Here is a 16,603-nt window from a genome sequence, read left to right on the forward strand (position 1 = left end):
AAAGATTGACAAAAAAACCTGCATCACACTTTGTGAAAAAAGGATCTTGAACATGCACAATAACTATGTTAATTTTGAGCTGCTAAACATTCTACACCTATGTGTTGATAGATATGGTCTGTGCTTTAATACTAAATAATGTACAAGCAACATATGCTGGCTTCTGATTGAGAAAAAGATCCCTTTTTAGGTAGACCCCAGAGGTTTCCTAAAATGGAGCTCATTAGTGACCATCATTTGGATGATGATTCTCTGAGGAATTTAGCTCTCAGTACAGTCATATGAGATTAGTTTTGTCTATGATATCCTGCTCTTTAGACAGTAACAGCATCTATGACCTACAGAGAACATGCTTGGCAGCTTGGTTCAAGAAGACATTTAGTATTATGAGCTTCACTGAAGTTAAGAGGAGTTAACAGTACCCAGAGCCTTAAAGGCTGCAGATTTTTATAAATATGTTGTATGACGGGAGTCTTCTCTTAACTGACTTACACTGTCATTGTTTCATCTGGAATGACATAATGTTTTTATGATTTGGGTCTGACTTTTTAATTGAATATGAGAACACTAAATTTGTCTCTGTGTCCAGGTTAAATTACAACCATTTCAGTTGTATGCAAGTCTAAGAAAGATTATGGTCAGGCAGCAATAGTAATAAGTAGCACTCCGAAGAGAAAATTTTAATTTAAACCTAAAATCGTATGTTATTCATTCTTACTCAGCCAAAAATTAACAGCTGTAGCTTCATAAATAATTCACTTGATACACTAGTTGACCAATGGCAGTACCTTATCCACGGCATTATAAACATTATAAATAGTCTGGTATTTTAGAGAGAAAATGTTTTGATGTATGATAATTACTCAGGTAACAGACCTTACACCACCATTTTCCAAGCTATCCTCCTGCTATTGCATAGTAAATTTCTCATGTTTTTGTTCAGTCTAATTTCAAATAGTTCATACAATTTGGGTTCTTCCTTCTACTGGAGTCCTGTTATCATGATCAAGTAGGTCTCACTGTTGGAGTAGTATATATTATATTCAGTCTGAAATTTCCTTTGTCCAGTTAACAAATACTCCAAACATGAAGACTGTCTAGCATAATAGATTGTACAGAAAGGTATTTGAGGACTTAAAATGGCATTTCTAATTCTTATCAATCAGAGAGGCTAGAACCACGGAAAGAAGAGATCCTTGATGAAATGACAGAGTTACGAATGAGTGTATTTTTTCCCTCTAACAGCATACTGCTTCTGTTTTCTGCACACCACTTTGTTTCCCTTGGACACTTTGCTTCTTTCCAGAATGACACGTTCTATTATTTATCATTAATTCTTTTTTAATTGACAGCTGTTTCCTTTGACTGAAGTTCATAGGTAGCTACATGCTAAGGAGGAGGAACTATAGATATTGTTCAGTGTTACAGCACTCCTTTTCAGCTTGCTTCCCTGCCAGTTTTATTTGTAGCTGGTAAGGAGCCTGAGGTTGATGACTTCTACTGTTACTCTGGGTGTTAGAGTGGCTAGTGAGCAGTAAGTTGTCTGTAATGTGCTTTGTTAAAAAAAAAAAAAATTAAAAAAAATTGTCCTGTGCAAGCTTGCAAAGAAGTACTGCTCAGCCACAAGCAGAACCACAACTTCTGAGCTCTGATTTTAAGCACATCAGAAAGTATCAAGCAACTGAAACAAAACACAGAGAAAAATGGCTATTAACAGTGAATATTCCTGATATGTTTCCAGGTACATCTGTGTGAGGCAAGTTCCTCTTAGAAAGGAGAAAAGCAAAGACAAATAAAGCAATCAGATGGTAAATTCAGATGCAATGATACTAAGGCAAATATGCATTCCTTCCAGAATCAGGGAGGGACAGTCTTTTGAGTTTTGAGAAACCTCCAGTTATCATCTCCCAGTTATGCGAGCAGTTGTGGTATATTGTGGCTAATGGGGTACAAGGCTACTGAAGTACAGGGTTCACAGCACTTGGGGCAAGCTGCTGTAAATTGTTACAACTCTCCTGAAGATGGTTTATGATCGATGTGTCTGTGTTGTACACAGGAGGCTTATTTTGAAAGCAATGGTAATCAGCATTCAGGTTGTCTGTAAGAGCAGCAGAACCAAGTACTGAACAAGTCTAGAGGAGGTTAACCGTCATGCCAGTCCATTCCCTCAATGTCAGGGTTAGGCAAATCTGGGGACAAAAAAATGCTTACCTCACTTCTGATGGCATTCCACCTTTGCTATGGAGTAAGCAGGACTTTAGTTTCTAGGTTTCTGCCTGCTCTTTCCATTGATACTCTTTATTCCAAATCAGGACAATGTTACTTATTTCTTCTTTTTGGGGATGAATTCCTTTATTCTCAGACTCTGCGGAACTTGTCAAACCTAGTTTCTCTAGGAGTCATTAAATTTGCTGGCTGTGGAAAAAATGCCTTATTTAATAAGTCTAAGTAGCAGTAAAGTGAATTCTTTCATTGTGTGAAACTCTGGAATCTTCGTAGGTCTTTACTTGCAACGCTTGCTAACAGTTGTTACCCGTTTTGTAATAACAGGGATTTGAAGGTTCCCAGCAAGTTTTTCTTTCTCTATGCTTCCTGTAAAGGCCTCTGGTTAAACCTCAATCCATTTTGAGGTTTATGTAGAAGTGTATATATAATAATGTAGATATTAATTTATATCACTTGTACAGATTAGATCTGCAGGCAATCTACACATCCAACAGGAAAGGTTGTCTTTGGAATAATTTATTTCCAGAATTTAGTAAATATGTAAAGAGTCTTCACTCCAGGAAACACATAAAAATGTTCTGGAAATTTCTGCTTTCAAGACTTTACTGTTCAAAATTATCTCCTTCAAAGCCAAAGAATGGTACAATTTGGAATGGAGTTTCCTTGCCACCTGAAATAATATAGGCATATCCACGATATTTGGAAGAACTTTATGTTCAATGGCAAGGAAACACCTACTGAAAGGGCTGGTCTCTGGCATTACGGTGGAAGTCTAGTGGGATCATTGGAATTCAGTGAGAATCTTTTTTGGCAGTCTCTTGCCTTTTATAACAAATAGTACCTGATAGATATGTTACAAATGTTAAAGGAAGATGTGTTTGCCTTAGGCATGCTTTTCTTTACTTTTGGATTGTCTTTTTTTATTGCTCATCAAACTGTAGCATTTTTATTGATGCCTGTAGTTATTGGGCATGAAAATAAGAAAGAAGAGCTAGTGGTGTTGGCCAATAAAACAACTGACTTAGTAGACAAGGAAAAATGCATGGTTCTTGAAACTGTGGCAGTCAAAATTAAAAGAAAAAAGGAAATGTATCTTTAATGAGCTTAGTCACGACTTAATGAACTTTGAATCATCAAGGAAGCTAGAACTGAGTCCTTCAAAAATGATAATTTACTGTGCAAAAGATATCCTTTTCTCATCACAAAATGTGCACATGCTTGTCAGCATTCACATTTGGTTGTGAATGGTCTTTAGAAGATCTGTGTTAGTTAGATGTGATTTGTTGGTTAAATCACATTCTCTTTTCTTTGCTGACTGGCAGGACGTGTGGCATACATCTCTCAGATTAAAAGAATATACTGCAAATAATTCTGCCAGAAAGCTCTGTAATGCAAATGTTTCTTGGCAACAAATGCATGCATGGTGTGGGAATGGCTGATGTAAACTCACCTGAAAATTTGAATTCACACTGATAGTAGTGCTGTTATCTTACTTGTCTAACATTATATATTTTTCAATATGCCTTCTGCTGGGTGTACATAGAACTTCCTTCCATGTGGAATGAAGCATGGCAAAAGCAAGCAGATTTCAAAAAAGTTTAATATTTCCTTGATTAAGCTAATATTCATATTACAAAACAATATGTTTACAAGAAATGTCCCTACGCAGAAGGGACATTAATGTCAAAGAAACTAGCCTGCATACTTAACTTTTCTCTTTATCTACAGTTTGTGTTCAATACAATGCAAGTTCAATGCACCAAACAAAATTTCTCCCATGTCTATACCTGAAGCGTGAGCTCAAATACCTCCCTCCTGAACACAGAGACAGTTCATTCTCCTCACCAGTGGTGCTCTGGAGCCTCTGCAAAGCTCCAAAGGAGAAGGACAGTTTGCCTCAATTACAATGAGGACCTTTTGTCACTGGGCTGAGTGACAGGTGGTCACATGGTGATTATGCGGTACTTTGAACTTAAAGAGCTGAACTAGCTAGCAGATGATGCAGAGCCTGAAATCTTCTATCACTTTGCTTAGTCATTCAGCCCATTTCATTCATCACTTTACTTTTCTAGGGCAAAAGCCACTTCTTTGAAAATTCCTGTTCCTAAGCTAAAGTCTCCTAAAATGTTCATGCTAGCAGTTTGGAGAACAGTTTTGCAAACAGCATGTTAAAAAAAAAAAAAAAAAAAAAAAAAAAAGCTAGAGGATAAAGCAGTGTTTTTCAATGCTATCTATCTTGTTTAATTTTAAAATATTTTATTTGCACAGAAATTGCATGCTTCTATATGAATTTGTGCTGCATGTGACACACAAGTACTGATCCTACTTGGGACCTGTGCACACCCTCAGTAAGGGGCTTCAAAAATAATATTAATAATTTTAATAGTTTTAAGTGGCGGCTTTGAGGGTGTTCTGCTTCTCTGGGGAGTTTGTATTTTTAAACTCATCTCTTTTCAAAGACTTCTTTTTTTCCTTTCTGCTTTGATCAGTCTCCTGTTTGCTGTTATAAAACAGTCTTTCATTCACTCTTGCAATCAATTATGTATGGTTACTTTAAAATCAGTGCGGCTCACCCTCAGATTTTGACTCCCATAGCTGTTGTTAGTTTACAACATGTAGTCACCTCATGAAGGCTGCAAAATGCTGCTGTCTGTGGATGTTCTCGATTGTTCCACCCTCAGAGAGTCTCCTCCCAAGGGGAAACGTGTCCAAGATAGGAACAGGCAGCCAGATGTGGCTTGGCACAAAACAGGGTATATTAGTGATCCCAAGGCAAGGTTATAATGTCCTGAGACCAGTTTACTATAGTCATCTTAAAACAATTAAGAAAATTCTTGACCACTCCAGCTTTTGCTGAAGAAAATAGAAAAAATATATATATATAAAATTTTGCAATGTTTCTGAGAAAGTAATGACCCATTTTATTTTAAAAATAGCTTATCATTCAAGAAGCAATGAGAGAGACTGAATAATCAGTTATTATGTTCCTGTAATGTTTGACTGAAAAAATGTGGCTTTTTCTTAGCTCTATAGTTCTTGCTTAAAGGGGGCTTAGTATTATGTAAGCCTCTATTTCTAATGTAAAATATGTTTCATTTATTCTAAGGAAAGATTTTTTACGGGTATACTGTCAAAAGATGGAACAAACTAGCTTCTACTTTGGCAGAGATGCTTTTAAGATCGGAAAAGGGACTTGACTGTAACAGGGCTGCACGGCATTACTAATTTCCACAAAAGGTTTGTTCCAGTCCAAAAGACAGCAAGACCTCTTTCCTGACACCAAGCCTGCTGGTTCATTCTGAAATATCAAAATTAAGCCATACCACTCTTTATGATTAAAAAAAGGGGGGGAGGGGGTGGCTTGATCCTTGGGTGAGTAGATATGATACAAGTGAGTGCATGTAGGCGTCAGAACCCACTATAAATTCCAACCAGTGCAATGTATTGTGGTGCCAAAAAAGCCCAAAAGAATTGCATACAACTCAACATCACAACTTACAGCAGGCAGAAGGACAGCAGCGAAGCAAAGGTGGCATCATTTTTGATCTGTTCATTGTTCTAGAAGACAAATCCCTTTGGGTCATGCAGACTGCTGCCCTCCCCTGTGCCATGGGTGGCTGGATGTCTCAGGAAAGCAGAGGTGTTCTTTGCATGCTGGATAACTGCACAGAGGCACAATATTTGCTAGTCACATCCTTGGGGTATGCAGTTCTGTACCGTGCTATGCTTCAGAGGCCCAATGGAGCACAAAACATATGCATTTTTGAGTCTTCATTATTGACAACATTCAGGGTACTTAAAATAGAAAAAGGGAGATAGCACTATAGTTTAATGCTTTATTTAGAGCTTGCTTTAGGAACACACCTAGCACAGGAAAGGAATTCAGCACCTGATGGCATAAAGAAGTAACCCGCACTTTGATGAAACTGGAAGGTTTTTAAAGGTCATCAAACCTGCACATTCAAGGCCCTTTGTGCTGCCAGAATGCCTGAAAATGATGACCCTTGCCATTCAGATGCTCTCCTACTGCTTGCAAAGGAGTCTCTGCTTAATGCCAATTACTGAAAATAAACTATTTTGGGTAGGCATCCTGTGTGAACAGCCCAGAACTATTCCATGCATTTTAATGGCAAAGTGCTCTATTTCTCCTTAGCAGGTCTTGGTGATTACGGTGGGTGACAGGGCTTTTTAAGAAAGGCCAACTGCACTGGTATTAGGGGCAGGATTCCTGCTGCTTGTGAGGTACTCTCAAAGACAAAAAATCTGAGATATAATACTTTTATGCAGTCAATATATAAATATCGCCTCCATTCTTCAGCTGCAATTTGTAACTGAATGATGATATTTATCTTAACCTCTCCCTAATTAGGTCTTCACACACCCACACTGGTAGGCTGGAACCATATCTTCTACCTATGATAAACTAGGGTGGGATTCACTCCTCCATGCTTAGTTTCTGTACAGGAAGGCATATTTCATGGGGTCAGCATGATAACTGTTGTCTGAGACTAAAGTAAGAAAGGCTTCGTGGTGGCAGTGAATTTCTGGGCTTCATGGCCCTACCCTGGATGTTAGGGCTGACAATGACACTGTAACCAAGGAGCAGACCCACTAGCTCACAAAGGCTGGAAACAAGGCAAGTAAAAGGGGGAGGGAGGGTTGTGGTGGCTACCTGTTAGGTCACAAGTGACAGTGAGTATAAAAGGAACAGATTTGTAGAGGAAAGGGGCATTGGTAGCCATGAATCATTATCATCTAGATGAAACCTTCCACTCCAGAAATCTCTAAATTGCTGGAAGGAACAGACTGGGGATATAGACTGGATGTGCTTGCCCTGTTCATATTCCCTTTGCCTAAGCATCTGCTGTCAGAAATAGGATCCTGTGCTGGATAGACCCCTGTTCTGCTATCCTGTCTTTAGGATAACCACTTTCATATTCCTATGCTATGTTCATTCCTTAGCGGTCTCAGGACAGGTGAAGTTCCCAAAATGGTTTGGCTGCTGGTACTTTCTGCAGGAGTGAGTTACCAGGACGTGTTTAGACTGTGAAGACAGCAATAGGCTATGGTATAACATGAGTCTGTATAATTGGTTGTTACATTAAAATCCACCTGGAAGAGACACCTGGTATCTTGTAAAAGCTGTCTTGATGTCTCATGTTATAATGAAATAAATCTTTGGTGCCCTGAAGTTATTTGCTAGGTCGTGCCTCTTATCCCTGTGCAGCCAGCTTTTCTGCTTGTCTCATCAGTAAACTGCTGACTTGAGAACTGGGCAAGCTTTTTGCAATAAACAGTATATTCAGCAAATGTTTTCTTCCTTTCCTCTTTATGAATTTCCTGCTAACAACTCCTGATATTGTTAAAGGTAGATGGTAACTAAAGGATTTATCATTCACAAGTAGTTAGATTTTTTAAACACAGACAAATGTTTGAACATACGTGATACTGATCTTTGATAGCTATGCTTTTATATGTGCACTCACAGTGTAAAAGGAAAGAGGTAGAACTAAAATACAATTGTTCCTACTGTCATTTTTATATAAATAAGAGTAATAGGAAATGGGCTGAATTGTTCAGTCTATTTAGATCTCAGACTCTTTCTAGATTCTCATTTGCAACATACAACTGTGCAGAAATGTCTCTGCTTAGTTACACACTGTGGCTTTGTGCTGTTTTCAGACTGCCTCCTGTGGATTCCTATCCCAGGCATTGTGGCGCTTGAAAAGGATAGCTTTATTCCCAGTAGGAGAGCACACCCTTTGGTGCCCTGTCTCTTTGTATTATCCGTGAAAAGAAGTGCTTCTAGGGGGTAATTCCAAAGACTGGTTGTGCAACACTCTACTGATTGTGTAAGGATCTGCACAGGGGCCACGTAGAGCCAGGTAATTAGAAATATTAGGCATATGAATATGTGGCATGCTATGCTTGGGACTTCTGTGTGGACATTTGGGTCCTTTCAACTCTCAGAACATTGAGGCATCATTTGAGCATAGATGGGAAATGAAGAAAGAGGTTGTGTGCTTTTGCACAGCAGTCCAGTGGTTTGGGTGCTTGTCCATGTGAGAGACATGGATTATCAGCTCTCCTCAGCTGTTGTCCTGTTTGAACTTGCTGCTTAAGAGATGACTCCCTCTTGGTGATAAGAGCACAGTGTTGGTGGGTTTAATTGTCCCCATGCCCACAGTTCATTCTGGGCAGCAACCAAATTAGAAATGCAAGAATTGAGGGTTAGCAGGACCCTGTCCCCATAGCCTGGTGCTTGGTCTATTTTGGCAGTAGAGGAGATTTTCAAGGTATGGCTTAGCACCAAGGGCTGTCCATCCATTTTGTCTGTGGAAAAGGCATACACCGCATGGGAGAGACATAAAGAACAAGTGCTGAACACAGGACTCCCCACTTTTCTGTAGTTAATTGGCTGAGTGGACTTGTCTGTGTCTGATGCCAGCCATGGTTTACTGGATGGGAGAATGGACACCATATGTCTTCAAAATACTTTAGTTTATGATAAGTCAGTAATATTAGGTGTTTAGAAATCTCCCCTTCACTACTGCTGCTTCTGGAAGATAAGAAAAGAGTTTGTATTAACATAATTAAACATATGTCATGTACATTGCATTGCAATACAAAGGGAAACTATTTTTAAATTGCCTTTCAAAAATAATTCCAGTATTGTTATTACCATACCCTTCACACGACCATGCACAGACAACTATGGCATAGGTTCTTCTTGCTAAACAGAATGATTTGGGGATTGATTTTTTTTTTTTTCCTAACATTCATTGGAGTTTCTTATGGAAAATGAAGTAGCCCTATGTATTTATTCCAATAACTTTCAAAACTAACATGGCATTTTTGTGCTTTTACACTCAGCTTTTGTTTCTCGGATGCTAACAGGCAGACACATTGTTTTATCCATAATCAGTGAGAAAACCATTAAGATATATGGTGTATTCTGCACAGTGGAAGATTTGATTAGCTATGCTGAATAGTGACAGAGTATACACTTTTTTTTAAGGTAATTGGTAAAAGTAAGTACCTCAAATTAGGGAAAACTGGGGCCTTCAAGATATTCCCAGTTTGCCACTACAGGTACATATGTGCCGGCACTGTCATACCATACAGAAGCTACTGCAGATATGTTGCACTCTCTCAAATATATACAGATATGTCAAGAGGTTCTCATAAACAGAGAATTAAACACATGATTTTTCCTGTCCTTATCCCCACTGCCATCTTCAAAAAGAACCCAAGATTGGAAACAAACATCAAAATGAAAGAAAAAAGGAACTCGTCACCCTCTACCCCGCCACGCCCCCACCTGGCCTTGTAGAAATCTGAAATTGTGTTGAAGGTGTAAGGTAGAGGAAGCTTAGTGCTACTGGTAAGGAACAAGGACAGAAAGAAAGCTTCTGGGTAATGGTCTTGTTCAAGAAAGGAGTCAAGTGCTGGGCTGGTGGGCCAAAGAGTTGCAAGTTGAAAACTGAACCTTTTTCTTCTGTGTGGAGAAGGGGCAGCTTGAGGCAGAACACAGGATATGTTTCTGCATCATGTGCTGAGAAGATACTTGTGAAACCTCAATGAGGGAGTAGAGTTCATGTGGGGAGCAAGGACCTCAGGAGAAAGGTGAGCATGACTCACCAATGTTACTGCCCTGTGCACTGGTGGCTTGCAGATCATCAATGTTAACCTGACCTCCCAAAAGACCTTTTGACATTTCCAAAGATTCTTGTTCTTAAATCCCTCTGTGGAGGGGAAAAATAGATCTTGAAAAATGCTGATATTGCATCTTTTCATATCTGTTCAAGAGGAAGACAAACAATGAAAGACAGAGTTATCCTTCATGATGCAAAACTCATTTCTATGTGGACTCAGCCTGTACTTTCAGGAACAGTCTTAGCTGTACGTGGAGAGGACAAACTCCTCCACCTGGACAAAAAAGTTGTAGAAAACTCTGAAACGTCCTCTTTTTTGTTTCCTCTTTTTTATTTCCATTGAGGAAGGTAATATCTACACTAGAGTTAGTCAAAAGGAACCAATGTTTTATGTTTAATATGAAGCTGATCAGGATGAAATCAAATGATCCTGCTGATATTAAATCGTCTTTGCCCTCCCTCATTTCCAGTTGACAGCTGGCTAAACATGAGCCAGTAGGAGCAGAGGGCTGATTGTCCCCCTGTACTCAGCACTGGTGAGGCCACACCTGGAATGCTGTGTCCAGTTTTGGGCCCTTCAATACAAAAAGGACATTGAGGTGCTGGAGCATGTCCAGAGAGGGTCAGCGAAGCTGGTGACGGGTCTGGAGCACAAGTCTTACGAGGAGCGGCTGAGGGAACTGGGATTGTTTAGCCTAGAGAAGAGGAGGCTGAGGGGAGACCTTATCGCTCTCTACAACTACCTAAAAGGAGGTTGCAGTGAGGTGGGTGTTGGTTTCTTCTCCCAGGTAGTTAGCAATAGGATGAGAGGAAATGGGCTCAAGCTACACCAGGGGAGGTTTAGATTGGATATTAGGAAAAATTTCTTCACAGAAAGGGTGGTCAAGCATTGGAACAGGCTGCCCAGAGAGGTGGTGTAGTCACCATCCCTGGAGGTGTTCAAAAAACGGGTAGACGGGGCACTTTGTGACATGGTTTAGTGGGCATGGGGGTTTTGGGTTGATGATTGGACTGATGATCTTAGAGGTCCTTTCCAATCTAAATGATTTCTAGTTTTTACTTTCATTAAAAAATAATCCAGCCACCAAGCCAGGAAACAGGAAATTGCTACTCTACCCTGAACTGGTTTAGTGGTGGACTTGGTAATGTTAGGTTAATGGTTGGACTGGATGATCTTAAAGGTCTTTTCCAACCTGAACTATTCTATGATTCTGTGATTCTAAGAGTGACTGTGATTTCAGAAAGCGACCGAGTCAACTATTTCTGTTTCAACAAATGAGCAGAACCTAAGTGGTAAAACTCTTCAGGAACCCCTGGCTGCCTCGGTGAATTACAAAGATCAGCTCTGTTCTCACGTGTCCATCCAGAAATATGGAGTAAATATGAGCCCTTTATTGTGCATTGAGAAACAGCAGCACTTGTTCCATCAGCTTAATTTTGTATTTTTTATTTTTGTGCCAAATACTGAAATGATGTGCATTTTTCTGTGCACCCAAAGTGCTCATGCTCAATTTCAGACCACAGTGTGAGCGTATCCTCTACAAATATGATTTGCACATCACAGCGCATGTATAAAAATGTGCAGGTTTTCAAAATCTGGTTCCAGGTGTTTACTGTGTAAGAAAATAGACTTTTCCTTGTAAAGTTCATATCTAAAAATCTGGTTGTGATAATTGGCTAGATACTAGATACATGTAACAAGGCCTCATCCAGAAAAGAACCTGAGTATGTTCTTAAACAGACACAAAATCTCTCTCACGGCAGTGGGAATGACCTTGTTTAACATTAGTACCGTACTAACTACCTCGCTACGTAATTCGCTTATCTGAGATGTGATCATTTTAATATTTAGAAGTATGTTAAAATTCTGGTTTAGAACAAGCCATCTTATTCAGCCTCTAAAAATGAAATGCCTTTTTAAAATCTCATTTGTTTTCCTCACCTAATTAGTAAAGACTTTTCAAAACAAATAAAGGAAAAGGTATGCTATTTTATGTGCTGCTTTATGCATCAACAAGTAAATCAGAGTGAATGCCATGAGCTAATATAAAATATGACTTCAGTTGAACTAAAATGTCTCAGGAAGTTGAGAAAAATCTCAAACTGATCTTTTAATAAAATCACCTAAAATTTGATAAATGTAGTATTTACTTCACTTTTACTTGTGTCTGTTTATTTCTTATGTTTCTATGGAAAGAGGGTCTTTCCCTCTCAACCTTGCAGGCAATATTACTTAGAGTTTATTCAGTGGGATGTGTCACTTATAAAGCATAAATCACCAGCTGCTAAAGCAAGAAGGAAATGCTAAAGCCAGGCTCACGTTCCCTCAATAGCAACAGCAACACCAGATACTATCTTGGTTTGTTGTATTGGACATCTGTGGTAAGATAAAGAAAATAAATCTCTTTTGGATGTGGGACAGAATACTGTGGCTTTTTCCAAAGAGCTGCTGGCTAAAATCTCTGTCCACCAACAAATCAGCAAACATTAATTTGGCCAGTCCATAACCCATCACATAGGGATTGCTCCTCTCAGCTAAAAAATGCAGCGCTCCCTGCTGCAAAGTGGGTGCTGAGGGAGACGGAGGAGTGTAGAAGCAAATGTGCCTTGATGCAAGTCTGTTTATTGGCACCATGAAGATTATGGGAGAAGAAAGTGTTCCTGCAGCCACTTAGTTAGAAGCTATGATGTCAGCAGATACATTTCTTTTTCTCCTTTTGTTGAAGGCAAGTTTGTGATTAGCCTTGCATTGAATCACAAATGACCGGTAGAAGATTATGCCTACAATTTTGAGTGAAATCAGAGGACGATGTTGTTGGTCTGATATTTGTGCAGTAAGGCCAGATATTAAGGCTACTGTAAATCAGAGAAGCATATGAGACTGTCATTTGTGTGGATTGCTGGAAGATCCCTGTACTGCAAATGAGTCAAATACAGGAGAGGAGATTTGAAGGCAGAAAAATTTGTCTTGGCTTTGTAGGCTGTGTTAGGCTGAACAACAGTTAGGTTTAGGCTGGACATTTCCTGAACACTTTCTAGACAGTATTTTTCATTAATTAAAAAGTGGCCTTGAAATTGAATATGTATGTTCTCCGACAGCTTCATTTTACTAAGAGGCCTGTGGTTGGATAGTCCATCTGATATCAGCACTTCAGGACAGCCATTGCTGGCTGGCTGTCACTTCCTCTCTCCCTGGCCCAATTAGTTCAGATCTGTTGGAGATGCTGCAGGGATCCTGCTACTGTGTCCTGAGGAGCAGTGACTTGGGTGCAACAAGGATGGAGGGCTTTGGAGAGGAGGGGGTATTTTGTATTTGTCAATATTTTCATTATTTTGCTCTAACCAGGGTTGAAATGGAGAAGAAAGGCTGGTGGATTTGAGGATGCAAATATGTAATTGTATACGTTAAAAGTGGTAGCTGAGTATTTAACAGGAAACTAAATGATATCACTTGCAAAGCTGCTTAACTGAATTGCTGTCCATTACTTACTTCTCTACCTCCATTCTATTGTTTATATGTCTTTTCCAGCAGCTGCAGTATTTTTCCTTTGTCCACAGAATTCTCTTCTGGGGCAAACCCTGGCTTCCCACCTCTGAGGCCATCTGCAGATTTCCCTAGGTTGCTATTATACGAATAATCAGCTGTCTCGCTTAAGGAATTGTCTTTGTTCTACATCATTAAGGGCTGACTCCTGCTGCTGCTATGACAGATCACTTTACAGGAATCTACAAGGAGAGCTGTCTCTGATGTTAACAGTGGGTCTTTGCTGTGGAACAAAAGAATACGCTGGGGCAAGCATGAGATGGTTTGAATTTCTAATATTTTAACACTGGGAAATAAAAAAGTCTAAAGCTGGTGTATGTGTACCCATTTTGAGATCTGTATTTCCAAAAAGTGAAGGGTCTTTAAAATAGGGTTGAGTAATTTTGTGCCCAGGAATACAATTCATAGATCTCATTAAGGTGGTGGTGAGATAGTAATTTGGCAAGGGGAAGGGAAAGATACAATGGACTAGGAGGGAATTCAAAACAAGACCAGCTTGTTACAGGCAGACTGCAGAAGGAAAATGCTTCCATCAAAAGCATGAGTAATGGCCATTAGTGAAGGCACAGTAATGGACTAAATGACCTGAAGGTTTCTTCTTCTACCATGGCCTTTTTGTTGTGAAGTCCTTTCCCAGATAGCTTCCTGACTGCTGCAGCTCTCTGCTAACTCTGTATATTAGTTACTCAAGAGCATCACTTCTAACAGATGCCTTTGTGAAAGGTCAGGTTTTGCTGCCACTCTTTAAAAACCAGCCATATGCCCGGTAGCTCCCTCCTTGTCTCTGGCTGTATCAGAGTACCATGTAGCCAGCAGCTTAAACCCATTTGCCCAGTACATTTTCCTGTCTCCTCTTGACATGCAATTACCTTTCTTTACATGGAAAGGGTGTGTTTTCAAAACTTCCTCGTTTCTTTGCTCATGTTGAAAGAACACTGAAATGGGCAAATCTTGTGCCTATTTACATGTGCAAATAGGTTTGAAACTGTGACCCGCTAGCCTATGTTTTTATTCTGCAGTGCTTTTAAACAGCAACGATTACATACCAGTGTGACCCCCTTGGAAATGGACTGCAGTACTGAAGTGCTTCCTAGACCATGGCATGCCAGCAGCTTGGCATGTGAGAACGTATGGTGTCCTGTGGCTGAAACTTGCTGTCTGTGCTGGTTTTGTCCTAACGGTTGGTTTCTGTCTTGAGGTTTAATTCGTCCTTTGTGTGTTAGTGTGTTTTATTTTAGCCTGGTTGTTCCTGTAGTGCTGTGTCATTTGTAACAATGTGTCTTGTCTGTTTTCACATTTTGGAGTTAGTTTTGTAGACAGTGTGGTGAGGGGATGCTCTTGGCATGGTGGCACATGTTGACCTGAAGGCGGGACTAACCAGTGGTGACTCTGCATCATTGCTGATGACAGAGGATGTTGTTGTTCCATTCTCTTTAGCTTTAAATCAGTCCATGTTCTATCTAAAGCTGCTTGGTTTGAAGAAAAATTGGTTCTGCTAGGGGGAAAAAGGTATCTTTAAATTATCTTTATTCAATGTGTAAGTTCCCCCACCTGAAAGCCCCTTGGCTGGATTTTCTTCCATACTGTCACAAACCACATCAATCTCTTCAATTTCTTCAGAAGGAAGAGAAGATTTGCAGGTTAACCAGCTGGAAACACAGATATGGATAAAACCAGACATACAGAAGACAGATGTGGACTTTTCAGAAATTCTTAATGCAATACAAGAAAGTAAGTTATTCCTTGGATGCAAAATTGGGCTTATGGTAGAAGAATCAATTGAGATGCATTGAAATTATAACTGAAGGAACAAAGTGATGAACTGAATGATAAGTGAGTATGTATTGCTAAAATCTCTGAGAAAGTTCAATGAGTTATTGAAGGCCAGTAAGAAATCTTTTACTATCAGAGAAGTTGCAGTAAGATTTGAATTATTATGTGCCTAAGGATTCTAGCAGTATATATTTCTTACGCAGAAGTAATCAGAAATATTAAGATTTCTGTTACTTTAATCCATTCTTTACACTCCTGAATGGCTGTGTGAACTAATAATGTCATGCAAATGCTGCAGTCTGGCATTTATGACTGGATATGAAGTTCCAGCTGTTCCAAAGTGTTGGGGTATATTCACATTTTTTTCAGCTGGTAATTTTTGGGAGCAGAAGTGATGAGCTTGTCACAACAACTGAAGGTCTGTGTATCTTAGATACTTCATGAAACCATCTCTTTTCACAAGTAATGTGCTGTGGACTAAAAATTCATTGGTCCACCCTTCTTAAATGGAACTGCAGAATGATCTCAAGACTTGTGCTAGAAGAAATAGTACTCTTGTTAACAACAGCGGAAGACACCCCACCCAGCCAAAACTGACACAACTCTGGAATCCAAAAAATTTGGAATTTCAGTGGGAATTTTTCATAATAGACTGAAAACTCTTATGCAGGCTAAGAATCAAAATGCATGTCATGGCTTCCTGGTTTCCTTCTTTTCCAGTTTTATTTTAAACTGGGTGTTTTGGGTAACAATTTTCTAAAGTGAGAAACAGCAACATACATTCTTGAATGATAAAAGATGTATAAGAATGTAAAACCCTGCACTCCTCCTGATTTTTGCCATATGAGTAAGGAACTGTACAGTGGTAGGATCAGGTCATTTGGTGGTGGTATTAGTTTGGGAGTGGAAGGAAAACTCTCAGATTGGTATGATGACAGGGCTAATAATTTGAAATTGAATCACCTCGTTGTTTAAGCTGTAGGTTTAGGATGAACCCTGTGTTTTGTAACTTAAAAAGCTTTTCCCATCAGGAAATCTTAATACGAGATTTTGCTTTCTTCCCTCTTCTTCACACCTGCAGAGCCCAGATATAGGCCTGGGGGCAGTTGGGATGTGGACTGGAGAGTCTGAAAAGGCACTATAGTCTTTCAAAGGCTGAATAGACCAGATAGATAAACAAGGATAAGCAAATTCAAGTTGGGAGGAGACCATATTGGAATACAAGAAACAATTGTCTTCTCCATTTCAAGCACATGTGTGAGGAGAATAAAAATGGATGATTTGTTTAAAACAATTAGATGTCAAGATTAGATTTAACAGTGTTTGTCCAAAGCAGCTTCTTTTTAAAATGGCCATATCTCAACTTCCCTTGGTACTGTGTCATATTTCAATATCACACTCTCTG

General features: G+C 39.4%; 1 protein-coding gene across 2 annotated transcripts in view; it reads left to right on the plus strand.

Annotated features, from left to right (window-relative positions):
- ANO4 (anoctamin 4) overlaps positions 1-16,603 on the plus strand; it is a 225,105-nt gene that overhangs the window by 95,545 nt on the left and 112,957 nt on the right. The window contains exon 4 of one of the 2 annotated variants that reach the window (XM_075711548.1): positions 15,046-15,156. The exons of the other annotated variant lie outside the window; for it this stretch is intronic. Coding sequence (XP_075567663.1) covers positions 15,046-15,156 — 111 coding nt within the window. The remainder of the gene's footprint in view (positions 1-15,045; positions 15,157-16,603) is intronic. 2 annotated transcript variants of the gene reach the window in all.

This window comes from Pelecanus crispus, chromosome 1, assembly GCF_030463565.1.
Source record: "Pelecanus crispus isolate bPelCri1 chromosome 1, bPelCri1.pri, whole genome shotgun sequence".
Lineage (NCBI taxonomy): Eukaryota > Metazoa > Chordata > Aves > Pelecaniformes > Pelecanidae > Pelecanus > Pelecanus crispus.